Source organism: Coregonus clupeaformis, chromosome 29 (assembly GCF_020615455.1).
Source record: "Coregonus clupeaformis isolate EN_2021a chromosome 29, ASM2061545v1, whole genome shotgun sequence".
Lineage (NCBI taxonomy): Eukaryota > Metazoa > Chordata > Actinopteri > Salmoniformes > Salmonidae > Coregonus > Coregonus clupeaformis.
The window spans coordinates 43,981,087-44,007,402 of NC_059220.1; the positions used below are offsets into that span (position 1 = coordinate 43,981,087).

At 44.0% G+C, this 26,316-nt stretch overlaps 1 protein-coding gene across 2 annotated transcripts in view; it reads right to left on the bottom strand.

The window, feature by feature from the left end:
* Nucleotides 1-26,316, bottom strand: part of LOC121544426 (parkin coregulated gene protein homolog) — a 276,802-nt gene that overhangs the window by 120,410 nt on the left and 130,076 nt on the right. For both annotated transcript variants that reach the window (XM_041854363.2, XM_045209022.1), the window contains exon 3: nucleotides 15,924-16,095. In XM_041854363.2, coding sequence (XP_041710297.1) covers nucleotides 15,924-16,095 — 172 coding nt within the window. The remainder of the gene's footprint in view (nucleotides 1-15,923; nucleotides 16,096-26,316) is intronic.

A 26,316-nucleotide genomic window follows, 5' to 3' on the forward strand; every position in this document is an offset into this window, starting at 1 on the left:
TCCTGAGCGGTATGACGGCTGCGTGGCCCCATGGTGTTTATACTTGCGTACTATTGTTTGTACAGATGAACGTGGTACCTTCAGGCGTTTGGAAATTGCTCCCAATGATGAACCAGACTTGTGGAGGTCTACAATTTGTTATCTGAGGTCTTGACTGATTTCTTTTGATTTTCCCATCATGTCAAGCAAAGAGGCACTGAGTGTGAAGGTAGGCCTTGAAATAATTCCACAGGTATACCTCCAATTGACTCAAATGATGTCAATTAGCCTATCAGAAGCTTCTAAAGTCATGATATCATTTTCTGGAATTTTCCAAGCTGTTTAAAGGCACAGTCAACTTAGTGTATGTAAACTTCTGACCCACTGGAATTGTGATACAGTGAATTATCAGTGAAATAACCTGTCTGTAAACAATTGTTGGAAAAATGACTTGTGTCATGCACAAAGTAGATGTCCTAACCGACTTGCCAAGACTATAGTTTGTTAACAAGAAATTTGTGGAGTGGTTGAAAAACGAGTTTTAATGACGCCAACCTAAGTGTATGTAAACTTCCGACTTCAACTGTATACATGGGTTACGATAAGATACTGGAACTATATGTTTTAGTTTGAAACTATTTGATGCGATTCGACTCGATGCGATATGATTCGATGCACTAACATTAGTTGCATAAACACATTCATTTTCCTTTCTTAAAATCGCTTGCTGATGGAGGTCAAGAGCTGGGCCTCTCTGTGCTGGATCTGTCTGAGGTGACTTCTGCGTGTGTGTGTGTGTGTGTGTGTGTGTGTGTGTGTGTGTGTGTGTGTGTGTGTGTGTGTGTGTGTGTGTGTGTGTGTGTGGTGTGTGTGTGTGTGTCAATTATGTATGTCTATAGTGTATGTACTGTGTGTGTGTGTGTGTGTGTGTGTGTGTGTGTGTGTGTGTGTGTGTGTGTGTGTGTGTGTGTGTGTGTGTGTGTGTGTGTGTGTGCATACTATGTAGGCACCTGATCTGAGCCATAAGGGAGACTAAGCATCTACCACCCCACTACCATGCCCCGACGAATTGAGGCTGTTCCGAGGGCAAAAGGGGGTGCAACTCAATATTAGGAAAGTGTTCCTTATGTTTTGTACACTCAGTGTATAGCACAACTTTGGATTTCATCGCAATCTCAAAATCAAAAGGTTTTGACCATTTGGAACGTATTTTCTCCTCCCACTTTAGCCATGCAGTGCACCTCACACAAGTGATTCCTCGTTATGAAATTATTAACTTTACCCTGTATATCAAAAAAATAACCATATACACCGATTGTTTAAAGCGAAACTACCAAAACTATTGCTGATGGTGAGCCTGAATAATCCAAATAAAATCTATTGTAAGCCCCGTTCAGCAGGTATAGCCAGATGAGAGTTGTGTCTCCGGTAGCTTACTTTTATTCCGGTAAAACACAATTTTCCAACAGCGCATTGATAACAACCTACCAAATGACATAGGTTTTGACACTCAACTAATAAAGCCTAATATCGCGCAAGCCATTTTAGCATTTGATCGCAGATGTGCAAGATCAGGAACAGGCCGCCTAACTCGCGTTGGTCAACACGCGAAGCTAGGCACAGTGTCACGACTTCCGCCGAGGCTGCCTCCCCTCCTTGTTCGGGCAGGTTTCGGCGTTCGTCGTCACCGGCTTACTAGCTGCTGCCGATCCATTTATCATCACTCCACTTGTCTTGTCTAATTAATCACACACACCTGGTCCTTATCCCCAATTAGTCATTGTATAAGTGTTCCCTCTGCTTCCTTGTCTGTGTGGGTGATTGTTTGTTGTGAGCTGTGTGTAGCTCGGTTGAGCTACCCTTACCTTGTTGTTGCCAGGGTAGAGATTTCCCCTGTGCCTGAGTGTTGTTGTCGCATGCTTGCGCAACTGTTTATCGACGGAATAAACTCTTTGGATGTGTATTACTCTCCTGCGCCTGACTCCTTCTATCACACGCATCACACACAGTGTGCAGTTTGACTAGGCTACTGATATTCCCTAGGGTTGTTTGGCACGCAAAATAACTTGTAGATCAATGACTGTCAACACAGTTATATGCTTTTAGTTCGACACGGACAGAGAGGACGCATCAGTTGTCACAAAATATGAGGTATTTTCGTAAAGGTAGAAAGAAAGTAGTGAGAAGTTTTTGGGGGGTGAATCCGTGATTCGTAACGTTTGAATCGATTTTCTGACCGATGCATGCTACATTTGGATCGGTTTGGGTCTGCGGATCGGTGCAGTCGTATCTTAAACATTTGAATCGGGGACTGATGCATGTTGGTGAATCGTTACATCCGCAAACCTCATATTGTGGAAATACATATAAAATACAGGTAAATCACGTTTTTGACTGCACTGGGCCTTTAAAGGGGCAATTTAAGTTCTTCAGGAATCAATGGGTATATATAATAAATGTATAAGTCCTAAAATGGATGTAGCAACTGCAGATTGCCCATTTAAAACCAAGACAAACACAATCTAACCGTTAAAAGATTTTTCTTCAAAGCCGCTGAAGCAGCTATAGGACAGTCCCAATAGCTCCTAGTCCCCTTAAGTGGATATTTTCATAAACAGAACTAAAAGGAGTTATAACTATTCATGCAAAAACAAATCTTGAATAATAAAAAGGAGAAGCTAAGCTATCTGAGGGAAAACACATGTCTGACATAGAGGGCGAGAATGAATTATGTTAGCAGGCGAAGGAGGGGAGAGGGAGAGAGAGAGGGGGGGAGGGAGCAAGAACCATAAAATGGGTAGTATGACAGTTAGTACACTCAGGGAGCGGCATGCGGCATCACCCGTGGGCTGAGTGTTAAAACAGCTCATATGCAAATGCATGGCTGTCACACACACATGCAGACACAGCCTCCCTTCCAGCCATACTGCACTGCACCGAGACAGGCCTGACAGGTTGACATGAGAGGGGGAAAACAGCTCTGGAGAGGTGATGCACACACACACACACTCGCATGCACGCAAAAACACACACTTGCACACACACACACGTGCATGCATGCACACGCACGCATACACAGGCATGCACACAATCACAAACAAGAGACACATATTCATGTCAAACCCACTCTGAGTCAGAGACACTCATACACACGGCTAACATTCCATTACATACAGAGGTTGTCAAACCCAGGGGTGTCATTTATGCACACGCTCTGTGTGACAGGATGTGAACATGAAGAATGGATGGTCCTATCATCTTTCCTTCCAAGCCTTCATATGTTATACATTCCATTCAATGTGTATGTGTGTGTGTGTGTGTGCGTGTGCTTTTTTGTGTGTTTGCGTGCATGTGTTTGTATACGTGCATGCGTGTGTGTGTGACTGTGCGTGCATTAGTGTTACAGACAATGCAGAATGAGTGTATCCATTATAGGACATCTCTCTCCTGTTCCTTCACACACGGGGAGAGCTATCTGCCATCACGGTAATAAGGTTGAATCTGGACTGACAGGGATTTCAAACGCACATAACAAATAATGAAATTCTAATTACCACAAGTGCAAACAATTTTCCCTAGCTGTGACATTTGGACCGTGGGACTGTTCAATTATTCATCCAGGCTCTCGCCTCTCGCAAAAGGGCGAGAATCTGAGTCGGATGTATTAACGTTTGGTACAATCCGCATCACATCGGATATGAATAAAGTAATAATCTATTCAAGCCGTGTCTATTAGATATTCCGTTCCCAAAAAATTAAGCGCAGCATTGTATTCTCATCTCCCCCAAATGTCACAGGTGAGTGACATTTTGAAGATTTTAGTCAATCAGGTTTGTTGTAATATAAATATACTTTTCAGATAACTGTGAAATGTTCTCTTGCCTAAGCCGGGGATCTCCTTGTAATGAAAGTTTAATTTCGGTCTCGTAGAGAGAACAAATGTTACGCCAATCTGTGGAGGCTCAATGGAGACGTGGCTGAGAATTTTGTTCCTTATTTAAAGAGGGTAGGAAATGCTAATGACAGCATATCAGTATAATTTTCTCATAATTTATGTTGGGATGACAATGATAAAGTTTGTCTGGGTTACTTTACAGGAAAATCTGGGCTCAAAGTGCTAAAAAGTATCCCCTTTACGTTACTTTGATTGAGGCCTTCCTGTGCCATGCACTCTACTATTCCCGAGTTCTTTCAAGGTTTCAAAAGCAACACCTCAAAATTAACATCACAATACTCAACCTTTTCTCAATCATTCTAGCCCAGGGATTATCAACTAGATTCAGCCGTGGGCTGATTTTTTTCTTGAGCGGAAGGTCAGGGGGGCGAAACATAATTACAAATAATTTGTAGAAGGCAAAACCCAAACAAATATAATATTTGACTAAAACATAATCATTTCAAACCTTGCTTACATTTGTATACAATCACATATACAGTGGGGAAAAAAAGTATTTAGTCAGCCACCAATTGTGCAAGTTCTCCCACTTAAAAAGATGAGAGAGGCCTGTAATTTTCATCATAGGTAAACGTCAACTATGACAGACAAATTGAGAAAAAAAAATCCAGAAAATCCCATTGTAGGATTTTTCACGAATTTATTTGCAAATTATGGTGGAAAATAAGTATTTGGTCACCTACAAACAAGCAAGATTTCTGGCTCTCACAGACCTGTAACTTCTTCTTTCAGAGGCTCCTCTGTCCTCCACTCGTTACCTGTATTAATGGCACCTGTTTGAACTTGTTATCAGTATAAAAGACACCTGTCCACAACCTCAAACAGTCACACTCCAAACTCCACAATGGCCAAGACCAAAGAGCTGTCAAAGGACACCAGAAACAAAATTGTAGACCTACACCAGGCTGGGAAGACTGAATCTGCAATAGGTAAGCAGCTTGGTTCGAAGAAATCAACTGTGGGAGCAATTATTAGGAAATGGAAGACATACAAGACCACTGATAATCTCCCTCGATCTGGGGCTCCACGCAAGATCTCACCCCGTGGGGTCAAAATGATCACAAGAACGGTGAGCAAAAATCCCAGAACCACACGGGGGGACCTAGTGAATGACCTGCAGAGAGCTGGGACCAAAGTAACAAAGCCTACCATCAGTAACACACTACGCCGCCAGGGACTCAAATCCTGCAGTGCGAGACGTGTCCCCCCTGCTTAAGCCAGTACATGTCCAGGCCCGTCTGAAGTGCATTTGGATGATCCAGAAGAGGATTGGGAGAATGTCATACGGTCAGATGAAACCAAAATATAACTTTTTGGTAAAAACTCAACTCGTCATGTTTGGAGGACAAAGAATGCTGAGTTGCATCCAAAGAACACCATACCTACTGTGAAGCATGGGGTTGGAAACATCATGCTTTGGGGCTGTTTTTCTGCAAAGGGACCAGGACGACTAATCCGTGTAAAGGAAAGAATGAATGGGGCCATGTATCGTGAGATTTTGAGTGAAATACTCCTTCCATCAGCAAGGGCATTGAAGATGAAACGTGGCTGGGTCTTTCAGCATGACAATGATCCCAAACACACCGCCCGGGCAACGAAGGAGTGGCTTCGTAAGAAGCATTTCAAGGTCCTGGAGTGGTCTAGCCAGTCTCCAGATCTCAACCCCATAGAAAATCTTTGGAGGGAGTTGAAAGTCTGTGTTGCCCAGCGACAGCCCCAAAACATCACTGCTCTAGAGGAGATCTGCATGGAGGAATGGGCCAAAATACCAGCAACAGTGTGTGAAAACCTTGTGAAGACTTACATAAAACGTTTGACCTGTGTCATTGCCAACAAAGGGTATATAACAAAGTATTGAGAAACTTTTGTTATTGACCAAATACTTATTTTCCACCATCATATGCCAATAAATTCATAAAAAATCCTACAATGTGATTTTCTGGATTTTTTTTTCTCATTTTGTCTGTCATAGTTGACGTGTACCTGTGATGAAAATTACAGGCCTCTCATCTTTTTAAGTGGGAGAACTTGCACAATTGGTGGCTGACTAAATACTTTTTTTCCCCACTGTATAGTGCCTTCATAGAGTATTCACACCCCTAGACTTTTTCCACATTTTGTTGTGTTACAAAGTGGGATTCAAAATTATTTCATTGTCAGTTTTTGTCAACAATGTACACAAAACACACTAATGTCAAAGTGGAAGAAAAATTATAATATATCTTAATTAGATAAGTATTCAATCCCCTGAGTCAATACATGTTAGAATCACCTTTGGCCGCGATTACAGCTGTAAGTCTTTCTGGGTAAGTTTCTAAGAGTTTCCACACCTGAATTGTGCAACATTTGCCCATTATTCTTTTCAAAATTCTTCAAGCTCTGTAAAATCCGTTGTTGATCATTGCTAGACAACCATTTCAGGTCTTGCTATAGATTTTCAAGCATATTTAAGTCAAAACTGTAACTCGGCCACTCAGTGTAGTTTTGGCCTTGTGTTTTAGGTTATTGTCCTGCTGAAAGGTGAATTAATCTCCCAGTGTCTGGTGAAAAGCAGACTGAACCAGGTTTTCCTCTAGGATTTTGCCTGTGCTTAGCTCCATTCAGTTTATTTTTTATCCTGAAAAACTCCCCAGTCCTTAACAATTACAAGCATACCGATAACATGATGCAGCCACCACTATGCTTTAAAATATGGAGAGTCTTACTCAGTAATGTGTTGTATTTTATTTTCCCCATACATAACACTTTGTATTCAGGAAAAAAAGTGAATTGCTTTGCCAATTTCTTTGCAGTATTACTTTAGTGCCTTGTTGCAAAACGGATGCATATTCTGTACAGGCTTCCTTCTTTTCACTCTGTCAATTAGATTAGTATTGTGGAGTAACTACAATGTTCTTGATCCATCCTCAGTTTTCTCCTATCACAGCCATTAAACTCTGTAACTGTTTTAAAGACCATTGGCCTCATTGTGACATTTCTGAGTGGTTTCCTTCCTCTCCGGCAACTGAGTTAGAAAGGACGCCTGTATCTTTGTAGTAACTGGGTGTATTGATACACCATCCAAAGTGTAATTAATAACTTAACCATACTCTGCTTTTTTTTTATTATTTCTTATCTACCAATTGGTGCCCTTCTTTGCGAGGCATTGGTAAACCTCGCTGATCTTTGTGGTTGAATCTGTGTTCTACATTCACTGCTCGACTGAGGGACCTTACAGATAATTGTATGTGTGGGGTACAGAGATGAGGTAGTCATTCAAAAATCATGTTAAACACTATTATTGCACACAGAGTGAGTCCATACAACTTATTATGTGACTTGTTAAGCATATTTTTACTCCTGAACTTATTTGGGATATGCTTAACACCCCGGCCATCCTACAATCCAAACTAGATGCCCTCAATCTCACACAAATTATCAACGAACCTACCAGGTACAACCCTAAATCCGTAAACATGGGTACCCTCATAGATATCATCCTGACTAACTTACCCTCTAAATACACCTCCGCTGTCTTCAACCAGGATCTCAGCGATCACTGCCTTATTGCCTGCGTCCGTAACGGGTCCGCGGTCAAACGACCACCCCTCATCACTGTCAAACGCTCCCTAAAACACTTCAGCGAGCAGGCCTTCCTAATTGACCTGGCCCAGGTATCCTGGATGGATATAGATCTCATTCCGTCAGTAGAGGATGCCTGGTTGTTCTTTAAAAGTAATTTCCTCTCAATCTTAAATAAACATGCCCCATTCAAAAATACAGAACCAAGAACAGATATAGCCCCTGGTTCTCCTCAGACTTGACTGCCCTTGACCAGCACAAAAACATCCTGTGGCGTACTGCATTAGCATCAAATAGCCCCGCGATATGCAACTTTTCAGGGAAGTTAGGAACCAATATACACAAGCAGTCAGGAAAGCAAAGGCTAACTTTTTCAAACAGAAATTTGCATCCTGTAGCACTAACTCCAAAAAGTTTTGGGACACTGTAAAGTCCATGGAGAATAAGAGCACTTCCTCCCAGCTGCCTACTGCACTGAGGCTAGGAAACACTATCACCACCGATAAATCTACAATAATCGAGAATTTCAACAAGCATTTTGCTACGGCTGGTCATGCTTTCCACCTGGCTACCACTACCCCGGCCACTCTGCACCCTCCGCTGCAACTTGCCCATGCCCCCCCCGCTTCTCCTTCACACAAATTCAGACAGCTGATGTTCTGAAAGAGCTTCAAAATCTGGACCCATACAAATCAGCTTGGCTAGACAATCTGGACCCTTTCTTTCTAAAACTAGCCGCCAAAATTGTCGCAACCCCTATTACTAGCCTGTTCAACCTCTCTTTCGTAACGTCTGAGATCCCCAGAGATTGGAAAGCTGCCGCGGTCATCCCCCTCTTCAAAGGGGGTGACACTCTAGATCCAAACTGTTACAGACCTATATCCATCCTGCCCTGCCTTTCGAAAGTATTTGAAAGCCAAGTTAACAAACAGATCACTGACCATTTCGAATCCCACCGTACCTTCTCCGCTATGCAATCCGGTTTCCGAGCTGGTCATGGGTGCACTTCAGCCACGCTCAAGGTCCTAAACGATATTATAACCGCGATCGATAATAGACAGTACTGTGCAGCCGTCTTCATCGACCTGGCCAAGGCTTTCGACTCTGTCAACCACCGCATTCTTATTGGCAGACTAAATAGCCTTGGTTTCTCAAATGACTGCCTCGCCTGGTTCACCAACTACTTCTCAGATAGAGTTCAATGTGTCAAATCGGAGGGCCTGTTGTCTGGACCTATGGCAGTCTCTATGGGGGTGCCACAGGGTTCAATTCTTGGGCCGACTCTTTTCTCCGTGTATATCAATGATGTCGCTCTTGCTGCTGGTGACTCTCAGATCCACCTCTACGCAGACGACACCATTTTGTATACATCTGGCCCTACATTGGACACTGTGTTAACAAACCTCCAAACAAGCTTCAATGCCATACAACACTCCTTCAGTAGCCTCCAACTGCTCTTAAACACTAGTAAAACTAAATGCATGCTCTTCAATCGAACACTGCTGGCACCCGCCCACCCGACTAGAATCACCACTCTCGACGGGTCTGACCTAGAGTATGTGGACAACTACAAATACCTAGGTGTCTGGTTATAAGAATCTCCAATCCAAAGTTAAATCTAGAATCGGCTTCCTATTTCGCAACAAAGCCTCCTTCACTCATGCTGCCAAACATGCCCTCGTAAAACGGACTATCCTACTGATCCTTGACTTCGGCGATGTCATTTACAAAATAGCCTCCAACACTCTACTCAGCAAATTGGATGTAGTCTATCACAGTGCCATCCGTTTTGTCTCCAAAGCCCCATACACTACCCACCACTGTGACCTGTACGCTCTTGTTGGCTGGTCCTCACTACATGTTCGTCGTCAAACCCACTGGCTCCAGGCCATCTATAAATCACTGCTAGGCAAATCCCCGCCTTATCTTAGCTCATTGGTCACCATAGCAGCACCCACCCGTAGTCTGCGCTCCAGCAGGTATATCTCACTGGTCATTCCCAAAGCCAACACCTCCTTTGGCCGCCATTCCTTCCAGTTCTCTGCTGCCAATGACTGGAACGAATTGCAAAAATCTCTGAAGCTGGAGACTCTTATCTCCCTCACTAACTTTAAGCATCAGTTGTCAGAGCACCTTACCGATCACTGCACCTGTACACAGCCCATCTGAAATTAGCCCACCCAACTACCTCATCCCTATTTTGTTATTTATTTTGCTCTTTTGCACCCCAGTATCTCTATTTGCACATCATCTCTTGCACATCTAGCATTCCAGTGTTAATACTAATTGTAATTATTTTGCACTATAGCCTATTTATTGCCTTACCTCCATAACTTGCTACATTTGCACACACTGTATATCTATTTTCTGTTGTATTTTTTTGACTTTATGTTTTTTTACCCCATATGTAACTATGTGTTGTTGTTTTTATCGCACTGCTTTGCTTTATCTTGGCCAGGTCGCAGTTGTAAATGAGAACTTGTTCTCAACTGGCTTACCTGGTTAAATAAAGGTGAAAAAAAAAAAATATATAGGCTTGCCATAATAAAGGGGCTGAATACTTATTTGTCATGATCGATGAGAGACGGGTCAGACCAAGATGCAGCGTGGTATGCGAACATGTTTATTTAACTCAAACAAACATACAAAAACAACGTACCGTGAAGTCCTCAGGCTAAACACAATACAAGCCTAACACAGGAACACAAACAAGATCCCACAACCCAGTCAGGAAAACTGGCTGCCTAAGTATGATCCCCAATCAGAGACAACGAGCGACAGCTGCCTCTGATTGGGAATCACACCCGGCCAAACATAGAAATACAAATACTAGACTCTAAACATACAGTGAGGGAAAAAAGTATTTGATCCCCTGCTGATTTTGTACGTTTGCCAGTCTATAATTTTAATGGTAGGTTTATTTGAACAGTGAGAGACAGAATAACAACAACAAAATCCAGAAAAACGCATGTCAAAAATGTTATAAATTGATTTGCATTTTAATGAGGGAAATATTTGACCCCCTCTCAATCAGAAAGATTTCTGGCTCCCAGGTGTCTTTTAACAAAGGTAACGAGCTGAGATTAGGAGCACACTCTTAAAGGGAGTGCTCCTAATCTCATTTTGTTACCTGTATAAAAGACACCTGTCCACAGAAGCAATCAATCAATCAGATTCCAAACTCTCCACCATGGCCAAGACCAAAGAGCTCTCTAAGGATGTCAGGGACAAGATTGTAGACCTACACAAGGCTGGAATGGGCTACAAGACCATCGCCAAGCAGCTTGGTGAGAAGGTGACAACAGTTGGTGCGATTATTCACAAATGGAAGAAACACAAAAGACCTGTCAATCTCCCTCGGCCTGGGGCTCCATGCAAGATCTCACCTCGTGGAGTTGCAATGATCATGAGAACGGTGAGGAATCAGCCCAGAACTACACGGGAGGATCTTGTCAATGATCTCAAGGCAGCTAATACCATAGTCACCAAGAAAACAATTGGTAACACAATACGCTGTGAAGGACTGAAATCCTGCAGCGCCCGCAAGGTCCCCCTGCTCAAGAAAGCACATATACAGGCCCGTCTGAAGTTTGCCAATGAACATCTGAATGATTCAGAGGAGAACTGGGTGAAAGTGTTGTGGTCAGATGAGACCAAAATCGAGCTCTTTGGCATCAACTCAAATCGCCGTGTTTGGAGGAGGAGGAATGCTGCCTATGACCCCAAGAACACCATCCCCACCGTCAAACATGGAGGTGGAAACATTATGCTTTGGGGGTGTTTTTCTGCTAAGGGGACAGGACAACTTCACCGCATCAAAGGGACGATGGACGGGGCCATGTACTGTCAAATCTTGGGTGAGAACCTCCTTCCCTCAGCCAGGGCATTGAAAATGGGTCGTAGATGGGTATTCCAGCATGACAATGACCCAAAACACACGGCCAAGGCAACAAAGGAGTGGCTCAAGAAGAAGCGCATTAAGGTCCTGGAGTGGCCTAGCCAGTCTCCAGACCTTAATCCCATAGAAAATCTGTGGAGGGAGCTGAAGGTTCGAGTTGCCAAACGTCAGCCTCGAAACCTTAATGACTTGGAGAAGACCAGCAAAGAGGAGTGGGACAAAATCCCTCCTGAGATGTGTGCAAACCTGGTGGCCAACTACAAGAAACCTCTGTGATTGCCAACAAGTGTTTTGCCACCAAGTATTAAGTCATGTTTTGCAGAGGGGTCAAATACTTATTTCCCTCATTAAAATGCAAATCAATTTATAACATTTTTGACATGCGTTTTTCTGGATTATTTTGTTGTTATTCTGTCTCTCACTGTTCAAATAAACCTACCATTAAAATTATAAACTGTTCATGTCTTTGTCAGTGGGTAAACTTACAAAATCAGCAGGGGATCAAATACTTTTTTTCCCTCACTGTAGAATCTAAACAGAAAACTCACACCCTGACCCCACCAACAAGAGTTCTCTCGATCAGGGCGTGACATTATTGACTGAAGAAATGTCGGCTTTTCATTTTTTATTAATTAGTAAAAAATGTGAAAAACATAATTCTACTTTTTATTTTAATTTTTTTAATTTTACCTTTATTTAACCAGGTAAGCCAGTTGAGAACAAGTTCTCATTTACAACTGAGACCTGGCCAAGATAAAGCAAAGCAGTGCGATAAAAACAACAACACAGAGTTACATATGGGGTAAACAAAACATAAAGTCATAAATAAACTGTTATATACAGTGTGTGCAAATGTAGCAAGTTATGGAGGTAAGGCAATAAATAGGCCATAATGCAAAATAATTACAATTTAGTATTAACACTGGAATGATACATGTGCAAGAGATGATGTGCAAATAGAGATACTGGGGTGCAAATGAGCAAAATAAATAACAATATAGGGATGAGGTAGTTGAGTGGGCTACAGTGATCGGTAAGCTGCTCTGACAACTGATGCTTAAAGTTAGTGAGGGAGATAAGAGTCTCCAGCTTCAGAGAGTTTTGCAGTTCGTTCCTGTCACGATCGTCGGTAAGAGAGGACCAATGCGCAGCGTTGAATGCGAACATATTTATTTATATAATGAACACACGAACAAAACGATAACGTGACAGTTCACGGTCTAACACAAACCAACTAGAAACAAGATCCCACAACTATTGTGGGAAAACAGCCTGTTTAAATGTGGTTCCCAATCAGAGACAACCAGCCACAGCTGACACTCGTTGCCTCTGATTGAGAACCACACTGGCAACATAGAAAAGAAACAACTAGACCTACAACACAGAAATCTACACACCCTGGCTCAACATAACAGTGTCCCCAGAGCCAGGGCGTGACAGTTCCAGTCATTGGCAGCAGAGAACTGGAAGGAATGGCGGCCAAAGGAGGTGTTGGCTTTGGGGATGACCAGTGAGATATACCTGCTGGAGCGCATACTACGGGTGGGTGTTGCTATGGTGACCAATGAGCTAAGATAAGGCGGGATTTCTAGCATGATTTATAGATGACCTGGAGCCAGTGGGTTTGGCGATGAATATGTAGTGAGGACCAGCCAACAAGAGCATACAGGTCACAATGGTGGGTAGTATATGGGGCTTTGGTGACAAAACGGATGGCACTGTGAAAGACTACATCCAATTTGCTGAGTAGGGTGTTGGAGGCTATTTTGTAAATGACATCGCTGAAGTCAAGGATTGGTAGGATAGTCAGTTTTACGAGGGCATGTTTGGCAGCATGAGCGAAGGAGGCTTTGTTGCGAAATAGGAAGCCGATTCTAGATTTAACTTTGGATCGGAGATGCTTAATGTGAGTCTGGAAGGAGAGTTTACAGTCTAACCAGACACCTAGGTATTTGTAGTTTTCCACATACTCTAGGTCAGACCCGCCGAGAGTAGTGATTCTAGTCGGGTGGGCGGGTGCCAGCAGCGTTCGATTGAAGAGCATGCATTTAGTTTTACTAGTGTTTAAGATTTAAAATGTACAACAACATTTGGAAAAAGTCAAGGGGTGTGAATACTTTCTGAAGGCATTGTATCTCTCTATTATGTGTGGGACACTTTGGAACAGATTTCCAAAATTTAAATCATTTGGAGCTGATTTGCTGGTGTTTTTACAGTCTTTTACGTCCAACAATTATTATTTTTCTAAGAAAACTTGCTCCCCCCCAAGTTTGGGAAACCCTGTTGGGGAACCCTGTTCAAGCCTAATGTAGCCTCTGTGACATGTGGGTGCAAGGAGGCGAGCACACTCCGCATTGGCCTGAGTTCAGTTTCAGAGTATAGGTCTATGACGACGGCACAGTTCATTGTGTATTCTCATCGGGTGACCCGAAGTCATGACTCATCATCATCAAAATTCACAGAGTCCAACAACGTGATATAGCCGGTTGCAAGATAACAGCCCGCCGGCGCCAGCCAGATGGAGGCTTCAGTATTAACGTCAGTCAGAGAAAACTTTCTGCCTTTCAGATTGCAGCCACATTTTTCACTCCTTCCTTGGAGTTTCATTGAAAAGTAATTAATCTGCAACACAGACATGGGCCGGCGGGTTTGACGCACGGCAGGCCGAAATGGGCCTGATTTTAATAAACCAAGAAGCTAATAACAAGCAGGCCATTTAAAATTCCATTATCACAGCTAGATGTGTGTTTCTATAAGGAGTGGTTCACCTTTGGGTCCTAGGAATTTGTAGCTACTATATGAGGGAGTCAGTATGCATGAGTGGACTTAGTGGCTACATGGACTTGGGTGTGTGTGTGTGTGTGTGTGTGTGTGTGTGTGTGTGTGTGTGTGTGTGTGTGTGTGTGTGTGTGTGTGTGTGTGTGCTTGGACACGTGTATGAGAGGATACAGATTTAAGCAGTATAGGCCTAGTACCACCAAGGACAAATCTTGAAGATGAGGCATCGAAGCAATAATCGTCTCAGTCAAAAACACAATGTCAGCTGTCTTTTATTCATAAAACACATTAATCACATTTATGAGTTGTCAATAGATGTAGGCTGACAAATCATGTCTAAAAATCATATATCGGTATGCAGCCATTTGGTTTTACAGTGTCGTGAAACAGCTGAACGCATGACCAGACAGCAATCAGACTTTCTCAAATGAAATCAATTGGTAAATTAAACAAACTATGTGAATAAATAGAAAAATGGGAATTCTAGTGAAAACCAAGTAAACAACAAAAAGTCACACATACAAAAACACACACACACACACACACACAAAAAAACACACACACACACACAAAAACAAACACACACACACACACACACACGTCCCACCCACTGTGTTGTGTCTTGGTGTTATGATGTGGACTGGGCCATGCTCTGTCCTGTCCTCTGTTGCGATTCAGTAAGCAGTGTGTGTGTGTGTGTGTGTGTGTGTGTGTGTACTCTATTGCCAGGGTCAACCTGTCAGCATGTCTCCATGTCTCCAGCGGCCCTGCCTCATGTTGGTCGTTCCACCCCTCTGCCTCAGCAGGCGCTGAAACACTGAGCACACACACACACACACACACGGCCAACTGCTCAAACTCACTCACTGGGAGCCGCTTAAAATCTCCCACTTTGAAACTGATACTCAGTTGGCTCCAGTGCAAAACAAACCCTCTCAGAGTGTGGAAAGTTAGCCTATGTTTGTGTGTGTGCGTATGTGTGTGAAAGAGAGAGTGCATGCGAGCATACATGCATACTGAATCATAAAGTATTTATTTTTCTATGTATAACAACTTAGAAGCCTGTTTGTTTGTTGTTTCATCCCTGTCTAAATGTTGAAGCTATTTTTGCTAGCTCCCCTGGACGTGACCCACTAGCCTGCGGCCTGCCAACTGTGCGTGTGATTTCAGGACAAACCAATGAGGTGTTGATCTGCCGGACTCGCCAGAGTCAGAGAGGCACAGCACATTTAAATGTAGCGTGTCCCCACATTCATGGGAGCTTAGCAGCCTTGCCTTATGACTGGGCCTCATCCGCTAACAGCAAAACAAGAACACTTACCCTGCTGTCTAATATAATAATAGGTCTGGAAGACGCAAGGGGCCATATTTGGGCTTTTCACTGAGGTCCTCATTGTGTGGAAGGCAACAACTAGTGGCTGAAGAATACGGCATTGGGGATTTATCCATTGTCAAGCCAAGTCTTTCTGGCTTGTGGTTATGGACACACGTTAGTAAATTATCTCTTTATAAACTTGTTATAGGAGATTTGGCCTAGATTTGATGTGAGAGGGTTGTGGTTGTATGAAAGAGTCATGTTTGTGGACTGATAATGTTGTGACACTGTTCCTGTGATGTTTCTGTAACGTTTGGGGCCACTCAATCTTGAAAGGGATGATGATAAGTGTTGTGGTTGCGTTCACAGTAGTATCTGTGCTGTAATAACGTTATGGCAGTGTTTTTGTGACGTTTCAATAACGTTTGGCTACTCACTCTTGATGGGGATGATGAGTTGGGGGATGACGGGTAGGATCTTGGTGCCCCCGTGCTCCAGCATGTCGTGGACACCCTGGCGGGCGAAGAACTCATAGGGGTGCACCGTCTCACACAGTCCGTCGTAGAACAAGGGCAGGTAGTGGTGGTAGTCGAGCTTCTCGATCTCCACCTGAGACAACGCACACACACACACATTTCCATCAACATGTGCGAGATGGCTCTGTAACAGCTAGCATTCCTGGAAATATTTGAAACAGCTCTGCACACACAGACATGGCACAGACACAGACACAGACAATTACATGGTCACCAGGGACTGAATGTGAGTGAACCAATGCAAGGGGATCTCCCCTAGTTCATCCTCTACATTGCAATAGAACCCAGTCATGGTCTTTCCTCATCTTATGCCTTTCTCTTTGTTTGTCCTTGGATTCACACAATATCCAGGGCCAAGCCTTCTAACCAAGCCTGGCTTTAGAAGGTGTTTATAATACCAGCCACAGCTGAAGACAGCTGTTGGGGAGAACATGACACCCCTACATGTGGTATCCAGTGGGCCGACACATTAATAACACCTGTCTGTAACACTGTTTAAGCCTATACTCCCCAAAACAGCTAAACAAACCTACACACATAAAGACATTCCTTCAGCTACTGAACCTGTGTGTATAATATGCTTTGATATTGGGTTTGTTACAATGTATTGCAGTAGGCGTAGCAGCACAATGGCTCGTGTTGTGATAAACTCGCACCAAACTTGACAGGAAAGACCAGGTGATAGGGGCACCCCTTGCTACCCTTTCACACACTTTCCCTTTGTGTGTGTGTCTGTGTGTGTGTGTCTGTCTGTCTGTCTGTGTCTGTGTGTTTAACGTGTGTGTGTGCGTGCGTGTGTACGGGCCCCCCGTGACTATGTGTACAGTGGGGAAAAAAAGTATTTAGTCAGCCACCAATTGTGCAAGTTCTCCCACTTAAAAAGATGAGAGAGGCCTGTAATTTTCATCATAGGTACACGTCACCTATGACAGACAAATTGAGAAAAAAAAATCCAGAAAATCACATTGTAGGATTTTTAATGAATTATTTGCAAATTATGGTGGAAAATAAGTATTTGGTCACCTACAAACAAGCAAGATTTCTGGCTCTCACAGACCTGTAACTTCTTCTTTAAGAGGCTCCTCTGTCCTCCACTCGTTACCTGTATTAATGGCACCTGTTTGAACTTGTTATCAATATAAAAGACACCTGTCCACAACCTCAAACAGTCACACTCCAAACTCCACTATGGCCAAGACCAAAGAGCTGTCAAAGGACACCAGAAACAAAATTGTAGACCTGCACCAGGCTGGGAAGACTGAATCTGCAATAGGTAAGCAGCTTGGTTTGAAGAAATCAACTGTGGGAGCAATTATTAGGAAATGGAAGACATACAAGACCACTGATAATCTCCCTCGATCTGGGGCTCCACGCAAGATCTCACCCGTGGGGTCAAAATGATCACAAGAACGGTGAGCAAAATCCCAGAACCACACGGGGACCTAGTGAATGACCTGCAGAGAGCTGGGACCAAAGTAACAAAGCCTACCATCAGTAACACACTACGCCGCCAGGGACTCAAATCCTGCAGTCCCCCTGCTTAAGCCAGTACATGTCCAGGCCCGTCTGAAGTTTGCTAGAGTGCATTTGGATGATCCAGAAGAGGGTTGGGAGAATGTCATATGGTCAGATGAAACCAAAATAGAACTTTTTGGTAAAAACTCAACTTGTCGTGTTTGGAGGACAAAGAATGCTGAGTTGCATCCAAAGAACACCATACCTACTGTGAAGCATGGGGGTGGAAACATCATGCTTTGGGGCTGTTTTTCTGCAAAGGGACCAGGACGACTGATCCGTGTATAGGAAAGAATGAATGGGGCCATGTATCGTGAGATTTTGAGTGAAAACCTCCTTCCATCAGCAAGGGCATTGAAGATGAAACGTGGCTGGGTCTTTCAGCATGACAATGATCCCAAACACACCTCCCGGGCAACGAAGGAGTGGCTTCGTAAGAAGCATTTCAAGGTCCTGGAGTGGCCTAGCCAGTCTCCAGATCTCAACCACATAGAAAATCTTTGGAGGGTGTTGAAAGTCCGTGTTGCCCAGCGACACCCCCAAAACATCACTGCTCTAGAGGAGATCTGCATGGAGGAATGGGCCAAGATACCAGCAACAGTGTGTGAAAACCTTGTGAAGACTTACAGAAAACGTTTGACCTGTGTCATTGCCAACAAAGGGTATATAACAAAGTATTGAGAAACTTTTGTTATTGACCAAATACTTATTTTCCACCATAATTTGCAAATAAATTCATAAAAATCCTACAATGTGATTTTCTGGGGTTTTTTTCCTCATTTTGTCTGTCATAGTTGACGTGTACCTATGATGAAAATTACAGGCCTCTCTCATCTTTTTAAGTGGGAGAGCTTGCACAATTGGTGGCTGACTAAATACATTTTTTCCCCACTGTATGTGTGTGTGTTTGGCGCACATGTGTATCCACAAGGTCTGGTTGTTGTATTACAGTAGTTTGTATGAACTCCAGAGAAGTGTGGTGGCTCTATTGTTGGCCGAGGGGTAAAGGGGGATCCTGTTTCATGTAATGAAAGCCAATCCTGTGTAGAGCAGAGGCAAACATCCCACAGCCCTGGAGCAGCCAGGGGTCTTAAAGGAGAGCTGAGCCCCATCGTCCCAATCCCTGCTACACAGGGTGGCTTTGATGTCCCTGGCTCTCGCAGAACCCCCACGAGTTGCGTGGGTAAACACAGAGAGAGACAGAGAGAGAGAGAGAGAGAGAGAGAGAGAGAGAGAGAGAGAGAGAGAGAGAGAGAGAGAGAGAGAGAGAGAGAGAGAGAGAGAGAGAGAGAGAGAGAGAGAGAGAGAGAGAGAGAGAGAGAGAGAGAGAGAGAGAGAGAGAGAACATTTTTGTTAGCAGAGAGACCGACAGGGCTGATTGCTTTGAGGCAATTTGCTGGCTAACCTTGACCTTTTCCGGCTTGGTCAAGATCATCATTGTGAGTCAGCTAGGCGGGCAGGGAGACAAGAACAAAGCAAATATGCGCCGGGAGAGAGTGGGGGGAGAGATGACACTGTGGCAGGACGAGTCACATAGGAACAGAGAAAACGCTACAAGCTGCATTCAGCAGAGATACATAGTGGCCATATAGGCTGCAGCGGACAATGTCACTGTCAGTGGGTTAGAAAATTGGCCAATATCTGATTGGGGCGAACAGCGCCACTGTTCGCCCCAGCGCATTTGTTATTGTTTTTGTTTCGTTGATGAAATGGAGGAGAGGAGCATCCAAAATGGTGAGAGAAAAAAAATGCGGTAAACTGTTCCTCTATTGCGCATGGAATGATCTGCAATGATGTCAGATGGAAAGAAAACAGTGTTCGTTGTTTGAAGTTTCCAGGCAGATTACTCAAGAGTGACATCAAATTGGACGTCTATCCATGTCCTGGGGATGTCGGGAAATGCCTTCAAAACCGGCCACTAGGGGCAACAGTGAGTGCTATTACCATCAAGTAGGTTTAGGTTTTGCTAGGGCATTGTGGTGGATGGGCGTAATCTTGTGACGTGTTCCGGGTTACGTGTTCGATCCCAGTGGTGGCCACTTGTTTTACATTTTTTAGTTTGAACCCTATCCCAAACCTTATCCCTTACCTTAACCATTCGGAATGAGTGCCTAAACATAATGTTTTAACCATATCGAAAACCTTAACCCTTAACCTTCTAAATTTGATGTTTGGAACAACTTCAAAATGTGATGTTTGGATAAACGTGGATAAACGTCTAATTCTGCAGTGAGACTGTGAGAGCTAGTTGGCAGTTTCCAGCTTTAAATATGAACCTGTATAGGCAACTGGTGGCCTCAATATGAAAAACATGTTAAGATAATCTATTTATGGCATATAAGTCAAGGGGATTTAGAATTATAGCTGTGTGAAGCCTGTTCTGAGATCTGTGATAAGGGCCTAATCAAAATTGCATCAAAATGCAGAGGCAGACAACAGCTCTGAGTGGAGTAGTGATGGGTAAAGATCCCATAGGAGAACACAGGAAGCACTGGAGAATTACACACACAGACCACGCTGCGCCACACAGACCACACACACAAAACACACGCACGTACGGAGCCTGTGGCTGACCGGTAACGCTCACGTTCACTCTTATCGATCGGTCGTTCAGGTTTGTTTGTCTTTGGGTGCCTCCAGGTTTCTCTATGGAGGGCATTTGTCGATGATACGGGACAGCAAGAGACGTTGTAAAGCAGCAATTAGCTGGGCCGCGACAAAGAGAGGCCACACGTCTCCTCTGGTCAGTGTGGAGAGAGGTAGAGACACGCCAGCTAAGCAGTTAGCAAAGGCTTCCTCAATAAAGCAACTGACTGAGTCTGCGTCTGAAATAGCACCCTATTCACTATGTAGGCTAGTCTAGTGCATTACTTTTGACCAGGCCCCAGGGCACTATGTAGGAAACCGGGTGCCATTTCGGACAAACCCCGAGTCTCTGGGGCCTCCAGCCCATAGAAATAGAATTAGTAGAATGTGTTATACCCATGTACTGTAAGTCAATGGGTGGGTGATGGAAGTCCATTTCTATGCTGGATTGGCAGCATATGTAGGCTAATTATGGGCCAGCTCACCAAGGACACAGGGGAGAGTGGGTGTGTGTGTCTTTTTGTGTGCATGTGTTGGGTAGCCGGGTGCATAGAGGGTGGTGTGGTCCCAGCACAGCCTGTGGTAATCAGCCAGGTCGTTCAAGATTGACGTCAAAATTGGACGTCTATCCATGAGGTCGTCGGGAAATAACTTCAAAACCGGCCACTAGGGGCAACAGTGAGCACTATTACATTTACATTTAAGTCATTTAGCAGACGCTCTTATCCAGAGCGACTTACAAATGATTAAAATCAAGTAGCCTTGGGTTTTGGTAGAGCGTTGTGGACAGGGTGGTGGATGGGCATCATTCCATGACTAATGACTCATTTGGGTAATGCCATGACTCTGGATCAGAAGGTAGCGCTTTCGATCATAGTCGTGGACAATGTTATTTTTTTTGGGGGGGGGGGGGTTTAGACCTTATCCCAGACCTTAACCTTTACCTTAACCATTCGGAATGAGTGCCTAAACATAATGTTTTAACCATATCGAAAACCTTAACCCTTAACCTTCTAAATTTGATGTTTGGAACAACTTCAAAATGTGATGTTTGGATAAACGTGGATAAACGTCTAATTCTGCAGTGAGACTGTGAGAGCTAGTTGGCAGTTTCCAGCTTTAAATATGAACCTGTATAGGCAACTGGTGGCCTCAATATGAAAAACATGTTAAGATAATCTATTTATGGCATACAAGTCAAGGGGATTTAGAATTATAGCTGTGTGAAGCCTGTTCTGAGATCTGTGATAAGGGCCTAATCAAAATTGCATCAAAATGCAGAGGCAGACAACAGCTCTGAGTGGAGTAGTGATGGGTAAAGATCCCATAGGAGAACACAGGAAGCACTGGAGAATTACACACACAGACACACACGCATGCGCACACACAGACCACCCGACCCCCCCCCCCCTCCCCCACACACAAAACACACGCACGTACGGAGCCTGTGGCTGACCGGTAACGCTCACGTTCACTCTTATCGATCGGCCGTTCAGGTTTGTTTGTCTTTGGGTGCCTCCAGGTTTCTCTATGGAGGGCATTTGTCGATGATACGGGACAGCAAGAGACGTTGTAAAGCAGCAATTAGCTGGGCCGCGACAAAGAGAGGCCCACACGTCTCCTCTGGTCAGTGTGGAGAGAGGTAGAGACACGCCAGCTAAGCAGTTAGCAAAGGCTTCCTCAATAAAGCAACTGACTGAGTCTGCGTCTGAAATAGCACCCTATTCACTATGTAGGCTAGTCTAGTGCATTACTTTTGACCAGGCCCCAGGGCACTATGTAGGAAACCGGGTGCCATTTCGGACAAACCCCGAGTCTCTGGGGCCTCCAGCCCATAGAAATAGAATTAGTAGAATGTGTTATACCCATGTACTGTAAGTCAATGGGTGGGTGATGGAAGTCCATTTCTATGCTGGATTGGCAGCATATGTAGGCTAATTATGGGCCAGCTCACCAAGGACACAGGGAGAGTGGGTGTGTGTGTCTTTTTGTGTGCATGTGTTGGGTAGCCGGGTGCATAGAGGGTGGTGTGGTCCCAGCACAGCCTGTGGTAATCAGCCAGGTCGTTCAAGATTGACGTCAAAATTGGACGTCTATCCATGAGGTCGTCGGGAAATAACTTCAAAACCGGCCACTAGGGGCAACAGTGAGCACTATTACATTTACATTTAAGTCATTTAGCAGACGCTCTTATCCAGAGCGACTTACAAATGATTAAAATCAAGTAGCCTTGGGTTTTGGTAGAGCGTTGTGGACAGGGTGGTGGATGGGCATCATTCCATGACTAATGACTCATTTGGGTAATGCCATGACTCTGGATCAGAAGGTAGCGCTTTCGATCATAGTCGTGGACAATGTTATTTTTGGGGGGTTTAGACCTTATCCCAGACCTTAACCTTTACCTTAACCATTCGGAATGAGTGCCTAACCTTAACCCTTAACTTCGAAATGTTACTTTTTTTGAAACGGAACGATACAGAGCAGCAGAAGCAACAAAAACACTTCGAAATGTGACGTTTGGAAAAAACATCTAAATTGAACGTTTGGAGAACGTGGATAAACGTGTAATTCTGCAGTGAGACTGTGAGAGCTCGTTGGTGATAACTGCTGTTGGCCATTTCAGAGAAATGAGGAGGACACTGACCAAGGTGTGTGTGTTTGAGTATGTGTGGTTGTGTGTGGTTGTGTGTGTGTGTGTGTGTGTGTGTGTGTGTGTGCCAGGCCATCTCCCTAGAGGAAGGCCACTGGGCTTCATGTAGGTCCCATTTAGATTGGGACCTCACCGACACTGAGAAAACCCCATTCATTAACTACTGTAGTCACCATGAACCAGCTGTAATCCTGTAATCCAACTGAACACACACACACATTGTACTGTACGCTCTGCTCCCAAATAGACCCTGTACACATATTTAGACAGGCATGCATCCAAACATTCAAGAGGGTACCCTATTTTCAGGCAGGAGAATAGGCTACACACACACACACTGAATTGTTTTGATGTGTACACAGTGGTCCCGTAGGCCTTTTCAGGCATACTTTGCTATTATGGTTACTAATCATTAGCCATTGTAATTGAAAGGCTGTCCCCAATAGACCATGTTCCTGTTACTGCACAAATCCTGCTACCGTTAGCACAGCTACGAGCCGATGATGAGAAAGCTTATAGAGGCGGAGGCGGAAACTTTGCATGGTAGTGCTCTCTCTCTCTCTCTTTCTGTGTGTGTGTGTGTCTCTTTCTGTGTGTGTGTGTGTCTCTCTCTCTTGGTTTCTCTCTCTCTCTCTCTCTCTCTCTCTCTCTCTCTCTCTCTCTCTCTCTCTCTCTCTCTCTCTCTCTCTCTCTCTCTCTCTCTCTCTCTCTCTCTCTCTCTCTCTCTCTCTCTCTCTCTCTCTCTCTGTGTGTGTGTGTGTCTCTCTCTCTTGGTTTCTCTCTCTCTCTCTTTCATAACGCTTTTCAAGCCTTGCCAGAGAATCGCAAAATGCCTCAAGTAGGCTCATTCACAGCACAGACACACAGGAGAACAATACAGATACCTCTCTCTTTCATCCCCCTCTCTCTGTCTCTCTCCCTGTCTCTCTCTCTCTACACATGCATACAGTTTATACACATGCACAGCATCGTAACAACAAACGTCTGCCAAGGCATAAGCTGCTAAGGCACACATACACAAAGGGCCTTAGAGCCCTGTCCTCACATCAGAGTTGTCATCGGGCCTGAAAATTCAAGCCCGGTTCGACCCAAGCCCGGTGAGATGAAGTCCCAGCCCGGCCTGGCATCACAGAAATGAAATGAGTCTGAACCCGAAAAAAAAAGTCTGATTTCTAGAGAACAGTATTGATTTAAACTGGTGTTGAGAACAATGTGGCGGAGGCGGGCAGCAGCGGAGTGAGGAGACGAGGAAACAGCCATCGGGCATAGAAAAACCGCTGTCACGCCCTGACTCAGGGGACTCTTATATGTTGAGTCAGGGTGTGTATATTCTTTGTTGTGTATGTTCTAAGTTGTATTATCTAGTATGTATAGTTCTATGTTGGCCGGTGTGGTTCCCAATCAGAGCCAGCTGTCGCTCGTTGTCTCTGATTGGGAACCATACTTAGGCAGCCTATTGGCACTGTCTAGTTGTGGGATCTTGTTCCGTGTAAGGTATGTTGTGTGTGCTACCTTGGACTTCACGTTTCGTTTAGTTTGTTTTTTTGTCGAGTGTTTATTAAGTTTAAATAAACATGTACGTATATCACGCTGCGCCTTGGTCTGACCCGTCATTCAACGAACGTGACAACCGCAGAGAGCGGAAAACTCACCTTAGTTATGATCAATAGAATGATGAAAATATGTTATAGTAAGTAGGCTAATGCAATTAAATGCATTTAATTCTTGCTTATACTGAAATTCCGAAAGTCATATCCAACCGTTATACTAATTTAAAGCAATAGTCGTGTGTGGTCCCTTGCATTATAATTTCAGCACCGTTTTGATTTGTTTTCACTGAATCTCTTGGATATTTGGTAACAATTAGGCTAGGGAAATGTTAGCTACGTTGAAGTGAGCGCTCATGATCATCTTTATTCTAGTTTGCTCATATATTAGCAGGTCAGAACATTTTGCTAGTATGTAATGTAGCTTAACAAGTGGATTTTGCTCTTCACTCGCGTAGTAGCCTGTCCTACTCCCGACTAACAGCCTGTGACTTGTGTGACAATCAATCAATGTGCTTTTGTTTCACTGAATCTCCATCTGTATATTTGGTTAATTGAGCTCTGGCTGGGCAAGTGGAGATGGTAGCTCATTTATTAATTTGCTCATCTCTTGATCATAAACATTTAGTATGCAATAATCTAGCCTAAATCAAGTGTATTATTTTGCTCTTGACTCACGTAGTAGCCTTATATAATCTATCCACCATCAAGCTGTGAGAGTACATCCTGTTTTATCTGTTTTAACGTAACTTAGCCTGCTTCAATATTATCAATCATTCATTTGTGTCATTAAACAGCATACAAGTCATTCATGCCTTTCAAGCATTTTATTTTATTTTAAAATAAAGGGAGCATACATTATTAATAAATAACAAGATTTTCTGCCAAAAATTATTTTGAATTAGCGTTTAAAAGCCCTGTGTTTTGAATGCATGTTTTATTAGGGAAACATTTTGATCAGTTATGGGTCTACTTTTGATAGTTCACAAGGTCCAGTGAGGCACATTAGCAGGACAGTCATAGGATGTATTTTGTTAGGATGTATCAGCGTAAACAGATACCATTGGAATATGGGCTTGTCCTGATACTGAGATCCGCTGCCTGTCGTGGTCTGTGGATCATCATTCTCCCAACTGCACTCCAGCCTACTCGTATCGCAATTTGAAACATTTAAATCATCAGAAAAATAAGTTTCATCATGGCCACAAATGTCTCTGGCCCAGCCAATATTGGAATCCTGGAGCTGCTAGTGTCTGCAGCTGCTGCGGTTGAGAGAGGGCCGTAGTAGGCCAAAAGGTTTTTTGTTTGTTAACACAGCAAGACAAGCCCGAAACCCACCCGCCTCGCATCAATTCACAGAATTTGAGGCACGGCCCGGTATAAAACCAGGCCAGACAAGGCCGTCGGGACCAGACGGGTTCAGGATGAGAATGAGAACTCTACCTCACATGCCTCCTGAGTTGCTATACACAGAGGGCCGTGGTTGTGCAATTAACTGGGCTCTGTAGGGTGTGTATGCGTGTGTGCTTGTGGCGTGTGTGCGTGCGTGCTTGTGGTGTGTGTATTTGATGAGAGGGATGGAGGAGTGGAGTGAACATAGCCACGGTTGGAAAATCCCTGGATCCTGCTCCAGTTTTAAGATGAAAGCTTTTATATAAGCCCAGATTAGGGTTGTGTGTGTGTGTGTGTGTGTGTGTGTGTGTGTGTGTGTGCTGGGGAGCCCCAGAGGGAACCAGGCCAGAATAGCAACCTTTCACCATAAGGCACTCTGAGTCATGGAGGACATGACAAGACACAGGGACAAAGATGGACAGTATGACAATGGAGGGAGAGAGAGAGAGAGAGAGAGAGAGAGAGAAAGACAGAGAGAGAGAGAGAGATAGAGATAGAGAGAAACTGGAGTATGACAAGGGAGAGAGAGAGAGAGAGACTGGATTTTGACAAGGGAGAGAGAGAGAGAGAGACTGGAGTATGACAATGGAGAGAGAGAGAGAGA